General features: G+C 40.1%; 1 protein-coding gene across 2 annotated transcripts in view; it reads left to right on the top strand.

Annotated features, from left to right (window-relative positions):
• The first annotated feature begins 498 nt into the window (after nucleotides 1–498).
• The window catches only part of SLAIN2 (SLAIN motif family member 2), a 70,428-nt gene continuing 49,479 nt past the window's right edge, over nucleotides 499–21,447 (top strand). For both annotated transcript variants that reach the window (XM_053577748.1, XM_053577746.1), the window contains exons 1-2: nucleotides 499–990; nucleotides 19,341–19,489. In XM_053577748.1, coding sequence (XP_053433723.1) covers nucleotides 602–990; nucleotides 19,341–19,489 — 538 coding nt within the window. In that variant the 5' untranslated portion in view covers nucleotides 499–601. The remainder of the gene's footprint in view (nucleotides 991–19,340; nucleotides 19,490–21,447) is intronic.

Here is a 21,447-nt window from a genome sequence, read left to right as displayed (position 1 = left end):
GCACGCCCTTCTTCCAAGACCAATCACGGGGCCGGGCCAAGGTCCGGTTCGCAGTCCCAGCGCCGCCCGTAGCGAGCCTCCTTTCCAGCTCCCGGCCGCGCCCGCGGTACGAGTCCGGTTTCCCAGCCGTCCTGGCCACGTCCCGCCCACGCCGGCGCTCCGGACGCGCCCCTTCCGGCCGGAGCCCCACCCCGTCGTGCGCTCGGCCCGGCCCCGCCGGCCCCGCCCACGGGCCCGCCCCGCCACGAGCTCGGCGTCGGGTCCTCTCAGCGCCCGCCGGCGGCCGCGTCCACCCGCGACGCTCTGAGGTCACCGACGGGGCCGGCCTGCGGGGGGCGGAGGGACGGAGGGAAGATGGCGGCAGGGGCCGGATATTGGCGCCGCCTCCCCCAATCCCGGAGCCGGCGCAGATGAGGCGGCTCGGCTGGGGCCAGCGGCGCTTTGGAACCCGAGCTGGGGGAACCCTGGCGGTGGGGCCTGGCCGTGCTGTATGCCGGCGCCTCGGCTAGAGTGAGCGGCGGCGGCGACGCCTCTTTCCTCGGGCTCTTTCCTGTCGCTGGGAGTGCGAGCGGGTAGCCGGCGGCGGAGGCGGCGGGCCGGGATGGAGGACGTTAACTCCAACGTGAACGCGGACCAGGAGGTGCGGAAGCTGCAGGAGCTGGTGAAGAAGCTGGAGAAGCAGAACGAACAGCTGAGGAGCCGCTCGGGGGCCGTGCAGGGCGCAGGCTCCCTGGGGCCCGGCAGCCCGGCTCGGGCCGGCGGGTCCGCTGCGTCCTCCGGCACGGCGTCCCCTCGGGGCTTCCCCTTGGGCCTCAGCGCCAAGTCGGGCTGCGGGGCGGGAACGGGCCCGAGGCGGACGAGCAGCGAGGAGCTGCGGGACGCCACCTCCTTGCTGGCGGCGGGCGAGGGCGGCTTGCTGGACGAGGTGGAGCCGCTGCGGCCCGACGAGCTGGAGCGCCTGTCAGGCTGGGAGGAGGAGGAGGAAAGCTGGTGAGCGCGGGCGCCGGCTGGGCGGGGACGGGCCGCGGCGGACGGCGGCGTCCGAGGGTCCGCGGTCGGGAGCCTTGCATTGTGCGGCCCGGTCGGCGCTCTGGCCGACACTTCGGGGTTTTCTGGCTACGGCTGCGGGAAGGTCAGCTGGAGTTGGGGGTTCGAGGCGTGCCAAGGAAAAGGGCCGGGAGCTCGTTTTCTGGGCTGGGGACTGTGGGTGCTGGACACAGCTTGAGAAGGGCTGCTCGCCGGGCGTGGGGGGAGTCGGAGGTGGGAAACTGCTTTGTGTGAAATACTGGCTTTCGGATGGTGGCCTGGGCGTTTTGGCTGTCGGGAGGGGTCTGCTGGATGCGGTGTCCCAGAGTGCCGAGGACAGACCGGAGTCGGCTGCGTCAAGGCAGCGGTCAGTGTTCTCGACCAACGTGAGAGGGGTGTATTTCTGGCGGGGCTGGGGAGACTGTGTGAATCAGCACTCCCGTTTGGGTAGTGGGGCAAAGCTTGCTTTGTGTGAAGAGGGCAGAGGACGGTGCTGCTTTGTGTGAAGAGTCAAGAGTGGAACAGACGCCCCGGCTCTTATTATTTTTTAAACAGGAATTGGGTTTGGCATTTTTCAGAGTTGTGAAGTGACAGTTATACCTGTCACCCTTCATATCCTCGTCATGCTAGAGGCAGAGAAAAAGAGCCCCATGTAAAAATCTAAACCAAAATTGTGTTGTCCTAAGCCGCTTTTTGATGGAACTGACCCATACCTTAACACTACCTGTCGTTTTCATAAGGAAGGACATGGGTGGCTTTTCTCATTTTGTTACCTAATGAAGATTTCCCTGGGAAATTCTTTCTCTTAATTCATCCTTTCTAAAGTTTTAACTTTTAGTTAAAATGTGTCTACTTTGTTGAAATTGAAACTTCGGATTTAGTGAGATCGACATCCTTCGTGGACTCTTGTATATTGCAGGGCTGGAACTTTGCGGTGTTCTGAGGTAGTTAAGAGCTTTGATGGGATTCAGGGCCTACCTTTGCCACTTACAAGCTATATAACCTTGGGCAAGTTACCCTGAGCATCACTTTCTTCCTCTTATTTGATGGATAATAGTACCTTTATGGAGTTGAAAATTAAGTGAGATGATCCATGGGTACATTTAGCATTGGGTCTGCATGTAGTAAACTCTCTAAAACTAGCTCCTATTACTCTGAAGCCTAGTTATTTAATTAAATCAAGAAACATTTAGTGAGTTCTTTTTTTTTTTTTTGTTTTGTTTTGTTTTGTTTTTTTGTAGAGACAGAGTCTCACTTTATGGCCCTCAGTAGAGTGCCGTGGCCTCACACAGCTCACAGCAACCTCCAACTCCTGGGCTTAAACAATTCTCTTGCCTCAGCCTCCCGAGTAGCTGGGACTACAGGCGCCCGCCACAACGCCCGGCTATTTTTTGGTTGCAGTTTGGCCGGGGCTGGGTTTGAACCCACCACCCTTGGTATATGGGGCCGGCACCTTACCGACTGAGCCACAGGCGCCGCCCCATTTAGTGAGTTCTTACATAATTTGGTGGGAGATTGTAAAGATAATATTAAGTTGATCCCTGTACATAAGGCAGTTGCAGTCTTGTTGAGGGCTGACTTTTGTGCAGTTAAATAAACTAAGTTGTATGCAGTGAATTGCTCAGAGTACAGACAGTGATCAGAAACTGGGAAGAAAATACTAGCCCACAGTAGTTGGGACAGACTTTACGGAGGAGGTGGTTTTGGAGGCCAGGTTTAGGGAAAGAGTGGGAAGGGCATTTTATGCTCTAACAACTACAGGCGCAAAGTCAGAGGTATTGCTAGTAACAATTAGGAAGATATGAGTGACAGAAACACTGTTGAATGTATTATTGTTAAGCCTTTATTTCATTGCCAAGTGATACCAATATTACTAGAACTGACTGTGGTAGTGACAGCTTTTCATATTAATGTGAAATAACGTCCACCCAAAGGAATGCTGGGTATGTGTGCACTTTAAAAGAACCCAGAATCATCTAAATATCATCACATGCTTCTTCCAAATGATAATGATGCTTGTAATAAGGAGGATTAGCTGCACTCATAAGCCCATTTTAGATTATGTATTATTAGAACACATTGACTCCACTTGGAGAAGCTGATTAGGTCTTTGGCCACTTTGGTTTCTGAGCACAGGCTTTGTTAAGGTAAAGCAAGTCTTCTGAGATACTATGCCAGGAGTTTGTTTTGAGATGAGTCCTGGCTTACTGCTTTGATCCTGGCTTTATATATCTTAATATTATAGATGTCTTTTGCTGTTTCTGTAAAGATTTGTGTGAATTGAAAGTTGGATAAATCATATTTAAGATGCCTTGGGGTGTAAGTTGAAGGGGGTGGATGTCAGTGACGGGATTGAAGAGTTAAGAGTCAAGAGTTATTTCTTAGCAAGCTAAAGATCTAGCTTCTGTAACTTTTACTCTTTCTTTCTTTCTCATCTAGAGAGATGTTTTCTTCTAAGTGTGCATACCATAAATGCTAATCCTAAACATGTCCAGAGGTATTATGTGGAAGAGCAACAGTAGGTTCTGGGGTCAAATAAATGTGGGAAAAGTGGGTTCAACAAAAGTAAACAGGTTTCTTTAATGCTGGACTTAAAAATTTTAAGATGCTTGTGTGTACTGAACATAGTAAATCTCCAAGGGATATAGTTTCTTAAATTTCAGCTCCCAAGGAACTAGTGTCTTACAGAAAACATACCTTTGGGGGGGATGATAAGAACTACATCTTCCATCATGACCTAGTATGCATATGTGCTACATATGAATAATTGAAACAAAAGTTTCACAAAACATTGGTTACTTTTACTACAAGTAGTATGCTCTAATGTTCTAATAGTTTCTGTTCTGCTCTATTTCATTAGAAAAAATGCTGGATACCACCTGCTAAGCTGATTTTGTGACCCATTAATGGATTGTAACTATTTGAAAAACACTGTTCTAGAATAACTCAGAAAAGTCTAGGGACAGGAACTAACATCACAATGTGTCAAGCTGTCCCAGGCAACTTATTGATATTTTTGCATTTAATTTCTGTGCACTTATGAAGTAGATATTGTTTTCTAGGCAAGGAAACTTAATCTGTCTCTAAGCATCAAATAACACACAGTTTATGATGGCACTTAGATTTGAATCCAGGTCTTTATACATCAATGGCTATGCTATTCCTCTATATTTTACTTTTTCCAAGTATAATCCCTTTTCACATGAATAGCCCCTTGAAGTATTTATTTGAAGACTACTATCATGTCTCTGCTAACCTCTTCTCCCTACCACATACTCTGAACATTCTCTTCTCCAGAGTAAGTAATCCCAGTTTATTTAATAAGTTCATAGATAATGTAATTCTCTGATCCTTCAGCCATGATTATGATTATTTTTTTCTTTTTCTTTTTTTTTTTGAGACAGAGTTTCACTTTGTCACCTTCAGTAGAGCACTATGGTGTCACAGCTCACAGCAACCTCCAACTCCTGGGCTTAGGCTATTCTCTTGCCTCAACATCCTGCGTAGCTGGGACTACAGGTACCTGCCACAATGCCCAGCTATTTTTTGTTGCAGTTTGGCCAGGGCTGGGTTTGAACCTGCCACTTTCTGTATATGGGGCTGGCACCCTACCCACTGAGCTACAGATTATTTTTTTCTTATCTCCACTTGGACATTAGATGCTACTTGACCAAACACCATATGGTGGGTATATGTTGCTTGAGCTAACAGCAATTATTTTTTTAACCAAATATTTTGTTAACAATCTTAACTTCTTTTACTTATGCTCAATGTGAGCCAGGAGTGTTGATGTCTCTTGTAATTTTTTTCCCCCAAGACAGAGTCTCACTATGTCGCCCTCAGTAGAGTACTGTGGCATCACAGCTCACAGCAACCTCAAACTCTTGGGCTTAAGCGAGTCTCTTGCCTCAGCCTCCCAAGTAGATGGGACTACATGCATCTTCTAATTTTTTAAATACACATAAGATGTTATACTGAGTCTCCCTAACCTCTTTTTTTGTGTGTAACAAATATTTATAGCTCAATTACAAGGCTTTGTTTTCTTTTGTTAGTCTTGAGTTAGACATTTAATATTATCTACTTTGATTTTTTTTGTCATCTTTACATTTGGCAGGCATACCTCCAAGGTCTTTATTCACATTGTTGCTAAAAGTATTAAATTGACAGAATAAATTACTCTGAATTGTACAATTCAACTAGATGCCCTCTATCTAGATCAGTGTCTTTAACCTTTTTTATCTCACATCATACTTGAACCTATATATAAAGTTTCATAGCACACTTATGTTGATCCAAAAAAAGAGTTAAAAAAAAACAAAAACAGAATGTTTACTGTGTTTGGAACTTCTGAAAAGAATGTAATTAATGATATTTAAAATTTTTTGCAGCACACCATTTGAAAATCACTGCCGTACATTAACTTTGATTCATTAACAAACACGTCATGGTGGTTCAGTAACTACTAGTTGCACCTGTTATCATCAGGCCTCTATGACATTTTGTCGGAATATTATGAAAGATTTTGCCAAATGCCTTGCTGTAATTAAGTTTCATCGTTCCTAAAGGATTCAAACTTAACAATGAAGCACACCTATTAAAAAAGGAATTGCAGTTAATTTGGTTTTACTTGTTTGTGGTTAGTCTTCCACCTTTTATGTCATCTCTTTTTCCATTCCTAACTTCACAAACATTTCGTTTAACCCAGTTTTGGATTTTGCAAGGAATCAGTTCTGTCTAGAACTTACTATCCACACTTTTGATCCTGCCCTTGTTTGTCATGCTATTTCATATTGACAGTGATTCAGTGATTAAAAACTTCTATTCTTTTCTATTATTTGGAAGGATGAGCTCCAAACCATTTCAGGATATATTCTGACTTACTAGATTAAATTTCTCCTAAGTTTATGAAGACACTTAGCTTAGACAAACTTGGCATCAATAATTTTGTTGATAAATTTCCACAGTTTAGAGATAGGTAGGTATATTGTTTTTACTGTTTCTTTACTCATGGCTCTTCATTTCTGAGAGTTAATTTATTGCATGATCTCTTTGTTTTAGGTATGCTTTTTGTAGAGGGCCATCAGTAAAGTATGGCCACAAGTTAATTTGATAAGCCTAGGTTAATAAAGCAGTTTAATTTGTGTAATTCTCACTACTGAATAATTTGGTACTCATTCACTGGTTAACATCTCAGGAAGTTTGTTTTCTAGAGTCCTTTGTACCAAGATATTATTTTAAAGTAATGTGATTGGGGTGTGTGTGTATGTTTTAGATAAATCAGAAATTATACATCTAGATGAATGTTCTGTTCCCATCTTAGCGATTTTCCAATGATTCTAACATGACTTTAAACTTTTTTTTCATTAATGAAACAAATACTTAGAGCCCCTGTAGGAAGCACAATGTTGGGAACACTGAGAAGCAGGATAATGCAAGTTCTTTTTTTTCTCCCCCATTTACAAGTATCTTCAATAGCAGCATTTTTTATATTAAAGAAAAATAAGTTCAAATGCCCAACAATAATTACGTTGAACACTCAGGAATAAAGACAAAAAGCTGCCAACACTGGATTTAAATAAAGATTTTATAGGGTTATGAGGTATAATTATAACCTGTTTTCTAAATAAATAAGAAGGTCACTGGCTGCAAAGGATAATAGAGATTTCTTTTCTATTACTCTCTTCATCTGGATTCCCCCCACACCTTTACTCCCTGCCATCTGAGCAGAATTCCCACTATTAGACCAAATGACTGTGCTCCCGGCCAGGCAGTCACAACACAGGGTTCCACTAGGAGGAGGAAACAGTGCTTGGCCTATGGCTCCATACTCTTTATCCTAACCTGGTTCCGACTTCAGGAGCCCAATCCATGCCCTTGGTTACCTGAGAGTTTGAAACAGCACTGGCAGTTCTACCTGGTTTGAACCTTGAATGCTACCAGACAGGAGGCTCGCACAAGATTCCAAATCTCTTACTTACATTACTGTTCAGTTAGAATAAGGCCACCTAGGAATGTTCTTAACCTCTTTATTCAGCTTTTGGCTGACATATTAAACTATAAATAATAAATACAACCTTTCCCCCATGTGCGAGGCTAAACCAGCACCTTCTGGAGCTTGGTCTGTGTTGCCTAAGGGGTCAGGCTTGTGATGTAGCTTCAGTGGCCTCTGCAAAGGAGGCCTTGCCAACCACTAGTGGACAGATGCGTAGTATTGAGCACCAGTACTTGGGCCTTCCCTCCTTCTGAGTTTCACAAGCAGGATCCGTGTGAGGGAAGCAGCCTATACTTCTGTTGGAAGATGGCTGTAGTTCTTTCTAGGGCACAGCCAGGATGAATAATGCCAAACTTTCCAGGCACAGATAAATCAACCACAGTTGAGCTAAGGCGATACTCAGGGCTCTGGCTATCCCCATTTGGCCATCAATGACCAAGGACCAGAGGTGTTGGAACTCCCTTGCTCCTTAAGTGCCACCACCATGACCGGGTAAAACCTGTACTCTCAGATTGAGAGGGGGTGCTGGATTCTCTCTCACTTTCCATGGTCCCTGAGCCCACTTTCTAGGTCTGGGCATGGAGAACCCCATCCCTGATTACTACACTCTCGATAATGCAAGTTCTTGCCTTTTTTTTGAGACACAGTCTCATTGTTGCCCTGGGTAGAGTGCCGTGTCACAGCTTACAGTAACCTCAAACTCTTGGACTTAAGTGATTCTCTTGCCTCAGCCTCCCAAGTAGCTGGTCTACAGGCACCTGCCACAACGCCCGGGTATTTTTTGTTGTAGTTGTCATTGTTGTTTGGCAGGCCAGGGCGGGGTATGAACCTGCCAGCCCAGATGTATGTGGCTGGTGCCCTAGCAGCTGAGCTACAGGCGCCAAGCCAAGTTCTTGCTTTCTTATAAAATGAAAGTTGGCGGAGAAGGGGCCCGTGGCTGGTAAAATATGTTACAGTTCACTATTGTTTGAGTATGTTCTATATGCCAGGTTTGTGTAAGCATTTTATGCATGTTGAATTACTTAAGAGTTTGAGTTGTACTCATTGTTATCTTCATTTTTTTTAATTGTGGTAAAATATACGTAAGATAAAATGCCCTGTTAATCTTTAAGTGTGCAATTCAGCGGCATTAAGTGCATTCACATTGTTGTACACTCATCACTACCATCTCTGGAACTACTTCGTCTTCTCCAGTTCAAATTCGTATCCATAAAACAGTAACTCCCAGTTCCCATGGCACCCAGCCCCTGGCAACCACCAGTCTACATTTTGTCTCTATGAATTTGACTACTCTATCACCTCATATAAGTGGAATCAGACAGTATTTGCCTTTTTTGTGTCTGGCTCATTTCATTTAGCATTATTTCCTAAGAGTTCATCCATGTTGTAAAATGTGTCATGTTATCGACATTTTACATTAAAGGAAGCTAAACTTAATAAAGTGAAATTAAAATTCACACCAAGCCTAAGATTCATACACATATCTAAAGAAGAACATTCAATCTTGATTTATTTAGCCTGTAGATATTTAGCTTGAGGAAGAGAAAACTTTTTAAAATATTTGAAGGTCTATATAATAAGGACTGACTATTAGACTTGTTTTATAAAACTCTGGAGGTCATCATTAGAACAATAGGTATAATTTCTAGGCAGGCAGATTTTGATTTAATGTAAGGTAGAATTTTCTAATAGAGCTATTCTTAGATTGTATAGACTGCCTTAAATTGTTGGAAGTAGCCTTCAAAAGACTGCTGACTGATTCTGTGTCAAGGTATGTTATAATTGAATTCTAAGTATATTTTTTTTAATCCCATGTTTCTGTGATTAAAATGTTAGAGTCTAGTTGGGAACATAAGATACTTTCAACAAAGTGCTAAGCTTAAATGTGGGAGAGATCTTTAGCAGTGGAAGCATCGTGGATGTTTTTCTTCCAAGTTGATGGCACATTTCTCTGCATTTCCTCTGTAGTGGCCAGTTCTTTTCCTTTTGAGGATGGGTTTGAGTTTTGAAGCTATTGGAAGTCATTATCATGCCTAGTGAATAAAAAACCAGTTAGCAGAATACTTAAGAGTCCTCAGCAGTCCAGCATTAATATGCTTTTTCCCTGGATCTACTTTATTTTACCAGAACACTTAAGAACATTCATGCTTTTTAGCTTTCGATGTTCGTTTTGCATATAGTTACCTTTTTCTCTTCTTCTCTTACCAAAACCTTACCTATTCTTTAAGGTTCAACTCAGATTCTATCTCCTTGGTGAAATTTTAACTTTTCAACTTGGTTTACTTTCACTGTTTATGTATCCTTTTTTAGTTAGAGGATTTAACAACCTTGTACTTTGGTCTGTGTCTTCTATATTGTGAGTACTGTAAGCAGAGGGATGGTATCATAAAATTAAATTAAATCCATCTGAGTAACAGTGATGTCTGGTTGAAATGAGGTGAAGCTTTGAAGTAATGAGAACAAATTTCTTGCTTGACCCTTATTCCAGTTAAAGATGAGTGTCATGCCTTTTCTGAATAATGGCAATAGTGAACCTGTATTCTACCATGATGAATTAAAGAAGGAAGTACTATCTGGATAGTGTGTCTGCTGTTAAAAATCAATTTCAAAATTACCAAAAATAGTGATGTGGCTGTCATAGGTAGGATGCATTTTGTTTTGAACTTTGTGCTTTTTGTGATTTCCAAATTTGCTAATATGAACCTAATTTGCTTTTATATTTTAAAAAATTCTATTGGTAAATTTTAAGTCGTTTCTTTACCCTGTGCTCATGTTGGAATTGTATCATAACATAACATGATACATCAAAGGCCATTGGTGTTTTCCTTGTTATTTAGTTGTAGTAAGATTATGTATCATAGTTGAAGAAATTTTGAATCTAATAAGTTAAACATGCATTTTTTTTTTTTTTTTAGACAGAGCCTTAAGCTGTCACCCTGGGGGTAGAGTGCTGTGGCGTCACAGCTCACAACAACCTCCAACTCTTGGGCTTCAGTGATTCTCTTGCCTCAGCTTCCCAAGTAGCTGGGACTACAGGCACCCTCTACAACGCCTGGCTGTTTTTTTGTTGCAGTTGTCATCGTTTAGCAGGCCCAGGCTGGGTTCAAACCTGCCAGTCTTAGTGTATGTGGCCAGCGTTCTACTCACTGAGCTACAGGTGCCAAGCCTCCTTATTCTGGTTTTTAACTTTCATTTTAAAAATGAAATTCTATAAGTATAACTATGATTAAAAATATTTATCAAATTTACTTAAACTACATTGTCTGTTTTCAGGTACACATACACATGCATACACACAAACAAACCTACAATTTTATTCTTCAGAAACATCAGGAGAGGAACCCAAGACTTATATCACGCACATCCTCTGAGTCTTCTGGAAGTTTCTCTGCTCCTCAGTCCCACCTCTTGGGGGCAGTCTGCAGGGAGCCTGGTTCTGATGCCTTCGTAGCCCAAAAGGGCTACTTACTCCCTCCCAAAAGGGCTACTTACTCCCTCCACTGTCCCAGACCCTTGCCTGCTTGCCCTTCTGCTAGGAACACATCTATAACTACATAAATTAGTTAACCTTAAATTAGTGTGTGTAATCTTTGCTGGGTGGGTGGTTCATACCTGCAATTCTACCACTTTGGGAGGCCTAGGCTTGAGGCCAGGAGTTTGAGACCAGCTTGAACAAGAGCAAGACTCCAACTCTCAAAAAATAGAAAAGTTAGCCAAGACATGGTGGTAGACACCTATTGTCCCAGCTACTTGGGAGGTTGAATCAGGAGAATTGTTGGAGCGCAGGAGTCTGAGGTTGCTGTGAGCTGTGATGACAACACTGTTTTCCAGCTCAAGCAACATAGAGCGAGACCCTGTCTCAAAACAAAAAACAAAACAGGAAACCTAGTGTAAATTTTGACTTTTTTTTTTTAAAGAGACAATTTGGACAGGAAGTAAAATTAAAGTAGAATTAAAGTGGATTGAGTTACAGTAACATATTATTTCTTAGAGAAATGCCCTGTAGTAGCCAAAGCATGCTGCGTGTGATTCCTGCTGTGTTATCAGTAACAAAAATGAATTTGTAAAAGAATGTAGGTTTTAAGGCTTCAGTAATGTAAATTCTTATTTTTCCTGTTCCATTTACTCAACATCATGTCCTTGGGGATCTTTCATTTAGGGATCTAAGTTAATGGAGAAAATGAGGGGCGGCTCCTGTGGCTCAAAGGAGTAGGGCACCAGCCCCATATGCCGGAGGTGGCAGGTTCAAACCCAGCCCTGGCCAAAAACTGCAAAAAAAAAAAAAAAAAAAAAAAAAAATAGAGAAAATGAGCACCTTTAGCAACAAACTAGGTGACTAAAGAGGAAGGCTTTAAACTAGGAGTGGGTCAAAAAAATGTAAAACAGTTAGTTTTGATCTGGGAAAGTTTCAAATTCTGTAATAAAATTCAAATGTTCTTAAGTACTATGGAGAGAGAAAAAGAAAAATTTATCTTCTTGAAATGCAAAGATTAACAGAAGCAAGATAACACAGTTCCATAGTATCTGACGTGAAATTTTTGAAAGTATTTGGAAAGATATGAAAGAGGTAGCATTTACTTGAAAGAATTGTTGAGGATGAATCAAACCATCTCCCATTTCTCTAGTTAATTGGGTGGAAACTTATATAATAGTTCTTGTCTTAGTCCATTTTGTATTGGTATAAAAGAATACTTGAGGCTGGATAATTTATAAAGAAAAAGGTTTATCTGGCTCATGATTATATGCAGGCTGTACAAGAAGCATGTTGCCAGCATCTGTTTCTGGTGAGGGCAGCAGGGAGCTTCTAATCCTGACAAGAGGTGAAGGGAAAGCAGTCATGTCACATAGTGAAAGGTGGAGCAAGTGAGCTGAGGGAGGAGGTGCCAGGCTCTGTAACAATCAGATTTTGTGGGAACTGTCAGAGTGAGAACTTAGTCATTACCACAAGAACAAGAAGGACACCATACCATTTATGGGGATCCATCCCAGTACCTAAGCACCTCCTATCAGGTCCCACTTCCAACCTTAGGGTTCACATTTCAACATGAGATTTAGAAAGGACAAATGTCCGAACTTGATCTGTTCTCTCAACAGTATACGTAAATTCTGTTTAATAGTGTTTAGTTCCTTTGTAATGATTGTTCTAAGGGAAGAGGGCCAATTTATTACTAATAGATTTAAACAGCTTTATTGAGATGCAATTTACATACCAAAGCTGGTGTGTGATGGCTCACGCCTGTAATTCTAGCACTTTGGGAAGCCTAGGCAGGAGGGTCCCTGGAAGCCAGGTGTTCAAGACCATCCTGAGCAAAGTAGCAAGACCTCATCTCTTAAAAAAAAATTAGCTTGGCATGGTGGTGCAGGCGGGTAGTTATTCTGGAGGCTGAGATGGAAGGATCACTTGAACCCAGGAGTTTAAGGTTGCATTGACGCATGACAAGGCGTCTGTACTAGCTCAGGCAACAGAGTGAGACCATGTCTAAAAAATATTTTACAGATCATAAAATTTACCTGTTTAAAGCATATTGTGGTTTTTAGTGTTCTGTGCTACTTAATATACTATGTATTTACAGAATTGTACGACTATCAGTGTAATTTAGTTTTAGAATATCTTCACACCCAAAGGAAACCTTACACTAATTAGTAGTTATTTCCATTCCTCTTCTCTCCACACCCTTCGCATCCCTAGGCAACCGCTGATCAACATTGTCTCACAGATTTGCCTGTTCCAGATTTTCCATGTACATGGTTTCATACAATATGTGGTATTTTGTGACTGACTTTTTTTACTTAGCATAATGTTTGAGATTCATCCATGTTGTAGCATTTTTATTGCCTCCAACACATTTTTTAAAATGTCTCTTTCGAAATTAGACTCAAAAAATTCAAACAGGACAAAAATAAAGTATAAAGTAAGTTTATTATGATTAGACTGAGGATTAAACATTTTTCTATTTGATGGGGGATATCTAAACGGCTACAAAGATGCTTTGTTAAAACATCTTGCTTCACTGTGTTAAACATAGTGGGGAGCACCTAATACAGCCTTACCAGAGAGGTTCAAGGGAGGTTTTCCTAAAGAATTGACATTTAAACTGAGACCTGAGAAAGTAGAAATGAGCTGAGTGAAGCTGAGCAAGGGAGGATGAGATGAGCAAGGAATGGAATTGAATTTATTCTAGAAAAGGGGAACAACATGCACAAAAGACCTAGAAGCAAAAGTGTTGGGCTTTCCAGGAATAGAAATTAGTCCATATGGCTGTTGTTTAGATTTGGGTGGTGGAGGGAGGTGAGAAATGAAGCTTAAGAAGTGCTGTAGCAGATTGCAAGAGGGACTTTACCTAACAATTGTAATCAGTGTAACTGGCTTATTGTACCCTCAATGAATCCCCAACAATAAAAGAAAAAAAAAAAAAGAAGTGCTGTAGCAGTTAGATCATCAGCCAGGTCTCAAGGGCTGTGGGGACCATTTTTGGAAAAAGTTCTAAGGGCCAGGGATTGGCACAGAATGTTTAATAAGCGACTATTAATAAAGTCAGATTTGTATTTTAGAAAATACTTTGGCTGCAGTGTACAGAATGATTTAGAAGAAGTCAAGACCAGAGATTCTTATGTTTAAAAAGAGAATTTCATTTTCAAAATCGTTTTAGCCATTCTTTGCCCATTCTGTTTTTCTTCCTTTCTTTTTTTTTTTTTTTTAGAGACAGAGTCTCATCATTTGCCCTGGGATTGAATGCTGTGGCGTCCTAGCTCACAGCAACCTCAAACTCTTGGGCTCAAGTGATTCTCTTGCCTCAGCCTCCCGAGTAGCTGGGGCTACAGGCCCCAGCTACAGGCACCTGACACAACGCCCGGCTATTTTTAGAGATAGGGGTCTTGCTGTGGCTCAGGCTGGTTTCCAACCTGTGAGCTAAGGCAGTTCACCCACATCAGCCTCCCAGAGTGCTAGGATTACAGGTGTGAGCCTCTGCGCCTGGCCTGCCCTTTGCATTTTAATATAAATTTTAGGGTTAATTTGATGATTTTATGTATGTATGTATGTATTTATTTTCCAAGTAGCTACATGCCTGCAAGCTTGTCAGCTTCTTCTTAAATGCCTGCTGAAGTGTTCTAGGGATGTGTTGATTCTGTTCAACTTAGAAGAGTTGACAACAGTATAGAGTGTTCAGATCTGTAAACATGATATATCTCTCAATTTATTTGTCATTTTTAATTCTCCTCAGCAATGTTTCGGAGTTTGCAGTGTACAAGTCTTGCATTTCGTTTTGTTAAATTTATTCCCAGGAAGTTTATTCTTGTTGATGGTATTGTGACTGAAATTGTTTTATTTACTTCATGTTCAGGTTGTTCCTTGGTAGTGTATAGAAATAAAATTGATTTTTTGCTTATTGGTCTTATATCATGTGACCTTGCTAAACACATTATTTTAGGGTTTTTTTGTTTTGTTTTGTTTTTTGTCCTACAATGGATTTTAAGTATATGGGATTGTGTTGTCTGTGATTAAAGGTAGTTTTCATTCTTTCTTTCCAATGTGGATGTCTGTAATTTTTCTTTCTTGCCTTATTATACTAGCTAGCCACTGCAGTCCAGCATTTCATAGAAATGATGTGCGTGTACATCCTTACTTTGTTCCCAGTCTTAGGAGAAAGTATTTTATCTTTTGCCATTAGGTCTTGTTTTTTAAGATTTTGTATAAAATTGGCATTATATTGTTCCTTAATATTTGATAGAATTACCAAGTGAAAGCATCATACTATCTCTGCATTTTTAATAGGGCATTCAGTTCATTCACATTTCGTGTAGTTTTTGGTGTGGTTGGAATTATGGCTGCCATTTCATTGCTTGTTTTCATTTTGACACAGATGTTCCTGTTGTCCCACTTTTTACCTGAATTCTTGGCATGATGAATGATTTCCAGTCATATCCTAGACATTCGAGGTGTTATGTTGTAAGACTTAGCATCATACTTATACTCTTTTTTAGTCAAAATATACCTAGTTAGGTATATTTTGTGGGTCTGGATTGAGTGACTGTTCAGCTCTCTGCTGGGTCTTGATACCACCTCTGCAAAAGTGAAGCCCTGACTTACAACACCTCCTTTCCTATAAATGGTGTGTTCAGACCAACTCCCTACTGGGACACATGGGAGGTTGAAAAGGGGAAATAATGTGCCCTTCTTACTGATGTCGTCTTTTATCAAGGTAGAGGCTCAGCCCTCCACTGATCCTCTATACCTTAATTTTAGTAGTAATAAGATAATTAAGGTAATGTTCAAGATTTTTTTTTATTTCCTTGCTTATTTTTTATTTTTATTTTTTTGCTTTCTTTTTTTGTTGTTGAGACAGACACCCTGTGCCCCTGAGCAGAGTTGCAATGGCATCATAGCTCACTGCAACCTCAGACTCAGGCCGTGGGCATCCCGCTGCTTCAGCCTCTGGAAGCCGCTGGGGATTACAGGCACTCACCACGGCACCCGGCTGGGTTTTTCCATTTTTTTTAGGAATCTGGGTCTTACTGTCACTCAGGCAAGTCTCGAACTCCTCAGCTGAAGCAATTCTCCCTCCTCAGCTTCCCACAGTGCTGGGATTACAGGCATTAGCCACCGTGCCCAGCAATGTTCAAGATTTTTGGAAAGTAAAAACTTGACAAATCTCATCTGTCTTAGGTTGCATTAGCCATCGATGAACGGGCTGTGTTTATCAGAAATTATAATAATTTATTATTTAAGAAATGATTGATTAAACCATGTACTATGATTTAAGGAATTCTAAAGTGTCAGTGAAAAAGTTTTTAGTAGGTAAGCTATTTTGATGAATTCCATGTGTGTGTAAGAAATGAGCAAAGAGGCTTGGCACCTGTAGCTCAAGTGGCTAAGGTGCCAGCTCGCTGGCAGGTTCGAATCCAGCCTGGGCCTGCCAAACGACTACAGCTACAACTCCCCCCCAAAAATGGCTGGGCATTGTGGCGGACGCCTGTAGTCCCAGCCAGTTGGGAGGCTAAGGCAAGAGAATCGGTTGAGCCCAGGAGTTGGAGGTTGCTGTGAGCTGTGATGCCATGGCACTCTACCCAGGGCAACAGCTTGAGGCTCTGTCTCAAAAAAAAGACATGAGCAAAGGTGATATTATATAGTTATTACAGATATTTTTATTTGTGATTTCCTTTACAATTCTGGGGCTTAGACAGCTTGGTTCTGCTAAAGGTAGATCCAGTTGTGTGATACAGCCCAGCTCGTGTGTCCTCTGACAGGTTTACAAGTACATATTTTGAAACCTCAACCAAAGATTCTCTGACCAAGGAATAATTTTATGCCAATGTTATTATGGGCCAAAGCCCTTTGTTTCTAGACGTAGGGTAGGGACAGGGTCATTGAAATAAGAAGAGAGAGTGATAGAAAAAGTTGATGTAAGCAGGATTTATCATCTTTTCTTTTTTTCCTCTTCGCATTTTATTTTTAAGTCTCTCCCCACAGGCTGTTGAACTGAAATCCAAGGATGATTGAATAATTCTCTCCTCTTTTCATCACTATGGACAAGTTGATCTCTTAACTGTAGGAATGTGGGGGGGAGGGTAGTTTAGGATCAATAAGACTTGCTAACAGATTATTGATAAGGGTAGGAAATTAAAAAGATGGAGGAATCCAAAATTACTCATAGGTTTTTAGCCTTTCTAACTGAAAGAATTACAGCGCCATTGACAAAAACAGGAACAATATCATGGAAGATTCAAAGTTGTTAGAGGGGGATCATCATCATAATTGATTTAAATTATTTATGTTTATTTAGTCATAGTAGTTTATTTATTTATTTATTTTGTATAGACAGAATCTCACTTTATTGCCTACGTAGTGCCGTGGCATCATACAGTTTACAGCAACCTCCAACTCCTGGGCTTAGGCAATTCTCTTGCCTCAACCTCCCGAGTAGCTGGGACTACAGGTGCCTGTCACAACGCCCGGCTATTTTTTGTTGCAGTTTGGCTGAGGCCAGGTTTAAACCCACCACCCTCGGTATATGGGGCCAGCGCCCTACCCACTGAGCCACAGGCACTGCCCATAGTAGTTTATTTTTAAAGATGCTCAAAGCACCTTGCAACTTTTTAAAAAACAGCTTTACCAAAATACATTTACGTACCATAACATTCACTGTATAAGTCAATGAATTTAGGATATTTATAGCCATCAAACTATTATCATAATCATCACTACCATCTAATTTTGAGTATATTACCCCCAAAAGAAACTTCATCTGAATTCCCACCTCTAGCCCTAGGCAACCACTGATCTACTATATAAATGAAATCTTGCATCATGTCAATATGTATTCTTTTGTATCTGGTTTCTTTCACTGAGCATGTTTTTGAGACTCACCCATGTTCCTTGAGCATTTTATAATGAGTTTATAGCCAACAGTAAAGGAATCATTTACATATGGGTAAATTATGTAAAACCAGTCAATGTAGGGAAAAGTTATATATTGAAAGTTATAATATTCATAAAGTGGTTTTATTCATATTATTCATCTATAGAGGTTTAGTTTGTTTAACATTAATACTAGAATATCAACATATAATAGTTATCACAGTTTTTAAAGTGAAGATACAAAGGTAGAGATTTGTTATTATTATTATTATTTTTTTTTTTTTTTGCAGTTTTTGGCCAGGGCTGGGTTTGAACCTGCCACTTCTGGCATATGGGGCCTGCGCCCTACTCCTTGACCCACAGGTGCTGCCCTCAAAGGTAGAGATTTGTTATAGGACATTTGCAGTGTTTAAGCTGGAAAGAGAATGAACGCTGTTGATTTCATTTTGAATTGTTCTATTCATAAATGAGATTCCATTTCAGTATTACTGTCCAAATGAATATGGATTGTAGACTAAAGAGATAATTGTTTATCCCATTAGTCTTGATTATCTCGATCAAAGCTAAATAATGTATGTGAATGATAGACTTAAGTTATTTATAAATAGAGAAGACAGAAGGGAGGGGTAAGGTGTATTTTGCCCCTAGAAGTAGTCCATCTATTCTGGTACTGTAGACATACACAGAGGATGCAAAAAAAAAAAAAAATGTAGACACGTTTTAAGAGATGTTATCTATGATTACTTTTTGAAGTTGAATGGAGGGTAGTGTTACTAGTCAAGTGTACCTAGGTGTGCTGTGCACATCCTGTAACTGCATAGTTAGACAGTGTCAAAGCACAATTTTATCGGCTTTATAAGTTCCCCATAAAGTCTTAATTTGAAAACCACCCTAAATTAGAAATCAAGTAACTCTTAAGTTTTCATATGGAGTCATGCTTGAAATAAATTAATAATTGACATAATCTAGACTAATCTGAGGGAAGACTGTGAAGTAGGAAATTTCAGCACTCTTACCCTCTCTTCCTCACCTTTCACTTTGTATACCTTCCCCATTAGTTTATAAAATACTGTCTGTTTCTTCTTTTCTGAGACTGTAGTAACTTTGTAGTTGATTTACGTTAAGTTATTAAGAGTATTGTTTTTCTCAGATCTATCATCTTTGAAAAGAAGACCACAGGCCAGTTGCTGTGGCACATGCCTGTAACCCTAGCACTCTGAGTCTGAGGATCTCTTGAGATCAGGAGATGGGGACCAGACCAAGTGAGAGTAAGACTTCATCTCTACTAAAAATAGAAAATATCAGCTAGGCGTGGTTCCCTGTGCTTGTAGTTCCAGGTGTTTTGGAGGCTGAGGCAGGAGGATTGGTTGAGCCCAGGAGTTTGAGGTTGCTGTGAGGTATGATGACACCACTGCACTGTTGCCAGGGTGACAGAGTGAAAATCTGTTTACAACCCCCCCCCCCAAAAAAAAACCAAAACACCAATAAAAGAGAAAAAGAAAAGAAGACTACAGAATAGATACTGCTCAACTAAAAGGACTGACTGACTGATGGTAGATTTCTGTGTGCATGTCTGGTGGGAAGGGAAATGAGAGGTGAAGAGCAAGGCATTGAGCTCTTCTTGCTTCCTGGACTAGATTAAATGATATGACTATATTAGGGGTTAGTCAAGTACTCTTGAAAATGCAATAAAGTGTTGTAAAGATAGACATTTCCTCAGAGTTTTAGTAATATTAAAAGAGAAAATACATGACACGTTTTAGGAAAGCTTCCTTTGGGTTCATTTAGTACTTGAACTTTGAGTTTGTAGTGATTGTTATACTATCATTTTCTTCCTGTGCAGTAAGTAAATGTGAGTGAGTTTAAACATATTTCATCTCTTTTACTCTCTTCTATCCAATTTAAGTCTACCCCCCAAAATTCACTACTTAGTAATGACTATTTTTGTTTTTTGCTTTCTTCTAGGCTGTATTCATCACCAAAGAAAAAACTTACACCAATGCAGAAATCGGTTAGTCCGTTAGTTTGGTGCAGGCAAGTTTTGGATTACCCAAGTCCTGATGTTGAATGTGCTAAAAAGTCTCTTATCCACAAACTTGATCAAACGATGTCAGGTATGTCTGTAATTTTACTTGTAAACTCGTTCTTTACTTCTCTACAAAAAAAAAAGTGAATGTCAAGCAGGATGTTTCTAGGGAGGCAGTTCCTGACTTGGTGGCATTTTTCAAGTCTGATTGTGCACACTATCAGGAGAGTTTTTGCACATAACCCTGTTCTGTCATTTACTTATAGCTTTTTTGAAAATATCCCCCTTTTTAGCATCATCCTAAAGAATAATATCCATGAAATAATGAATTTTATGTGATGTTTTCTTCTAATACAAGTTAAAAAAATTAAAATTAAATAATACTAAAATATTAATAATATTATTATTTAAAATAATAATAATAAATTTAAAATGTTTAGTATTATCTAAAATCATCCATAGCACACTTGGGGAAACTGATGTGGTAGAAAGAGACAGGTGGAGAAGCGAAGAGACCACATTCTCACTGTAGCACTGTGCAGCTGCACCACTCTTCACCTTATTTAACTGTGTGAGCTCAGTTTTCTCCTAAGAATGACGAAAGTGCTCTGTTGGTTTGTTTGCCAGAGAGCTAGTGAGTGTATGCTGTGATAGCCCTTCTGAAGGAGAGGAGGCCATCTGAAGGCAATGGAGCATTTATTTACCTGTGTGTTGCATATTACTTGTCTGAAGGGAAGGAGTCAGTCACTTAGATAATATTTATCAAACACTGTTCTCTGAAAACCCTGCACAATTATTACTCAGAGGAAAAATCAAAGGAGTAGAAGTCACAGTCCATGACTTACAAGGTCTTAGAAGCCTTCACAGACTGAAATGAGAACACACATACATCACAAATACATGTACAAATACATGAACAAATACAGACTGATGTAGCACCAACTGTGCCATTGTTTAGAGATCAGTATGAAGACATAATTTGCCTCCAGCACTCAAGCTGTTAAAAAAAAAAAAAAAGTTCACTTGTTCATCTCCTGCACAGGGAAGGGAACTTCGGTATTTGCTTATTATCTCCACCATTCTTAATCCCAATGTTAAGCATATGGTAGAAGCTCAACAAATGTGTGTTTAATAAAAGTCTTAATAAATAATGTTTTTGCCTTAAAAGAATGATGAATCTTGAAAGGTTATTTAAGGACTAAGTAATAATGATAAGGAGACCAGCATGTTTTCTGGCTCACAGTAAGTCCTTAGTAAATGTAGTCATTTCTTTTCTTTGTTATGTTTTTCTAGTTTTTCTTTTCTTTATTTGACATTTTAGATTAAAATTACTTTTATGCACTTTTGTTATAGCACTTTAGTGCTGACAAAATGGCTATTTGTGACATTTAATATAGTCTGCTATTGCAGGCAATGTAGTAATATAAGGAAAATATTTACATTTTTGGTATTTGTCTCATTGTCTTTTTAAGACTGTTACTGTTTTGTGAAGTATTCAAATAGTAAAGAATTGATGCATGATTCTTGTTTTTTTGCTTTGCATTTGCTTGGAAACTATGTACTTAAAATTACTTATTTTGGCTTTATTATAGAAAACAATATGTGCTTTATGGTTAGAGTTTAAGCTGAAAATAAGCAGGAGATTCAGAAGGGAGACCAGCTGGATATTTAAACTGGCATACAATAAAGCCAAATTCATTTGGCTATAAGGAACAATGGTTATTATATGCAAATAATTTATAGGATGTGGTTACAGAGATTCCGAATTGGAATCTGTTTGTCTTACTTTTCCTTTATGTAAAGAAGCCCTTTTGAAAAAGTAATAGCTTTTATGTAATTTTTTAAATATTTAACCTGAATATCAATTTCGTTTAGAAGTATACCCTGGAGCTTGATATAAGTTATATTCCTAAATGATTTTAAGAAATACGTAGACAGGCTAGTAGACAACTTGAAATAATTGAGAATTTTCTAGCCAATTTCAATTAGACAACATCATTTAGACATTTATTAAGAATATTCCTAGGGGCCAAGTGTGGTCACATG

Source organism: Nycticebus coucang, chromosome 23 (assembly GCF_027406575.1).
Source record: "Nycticebus coucang isolate mNycCou1 chromosome 23, mNycCou1.pri, whole genome shotgun sequence".
NCBI classification, from domain to species: Eukaryota; Metazoa; Chordata; class Mammalia; order Primates; family Lorisidae; genus Nycticebus; species Nycticebus coucang.
Note: the sequence above shows the minus strand (reverse complement) of the source record. Positions and strands in the feature narration are given on the sequence as shown.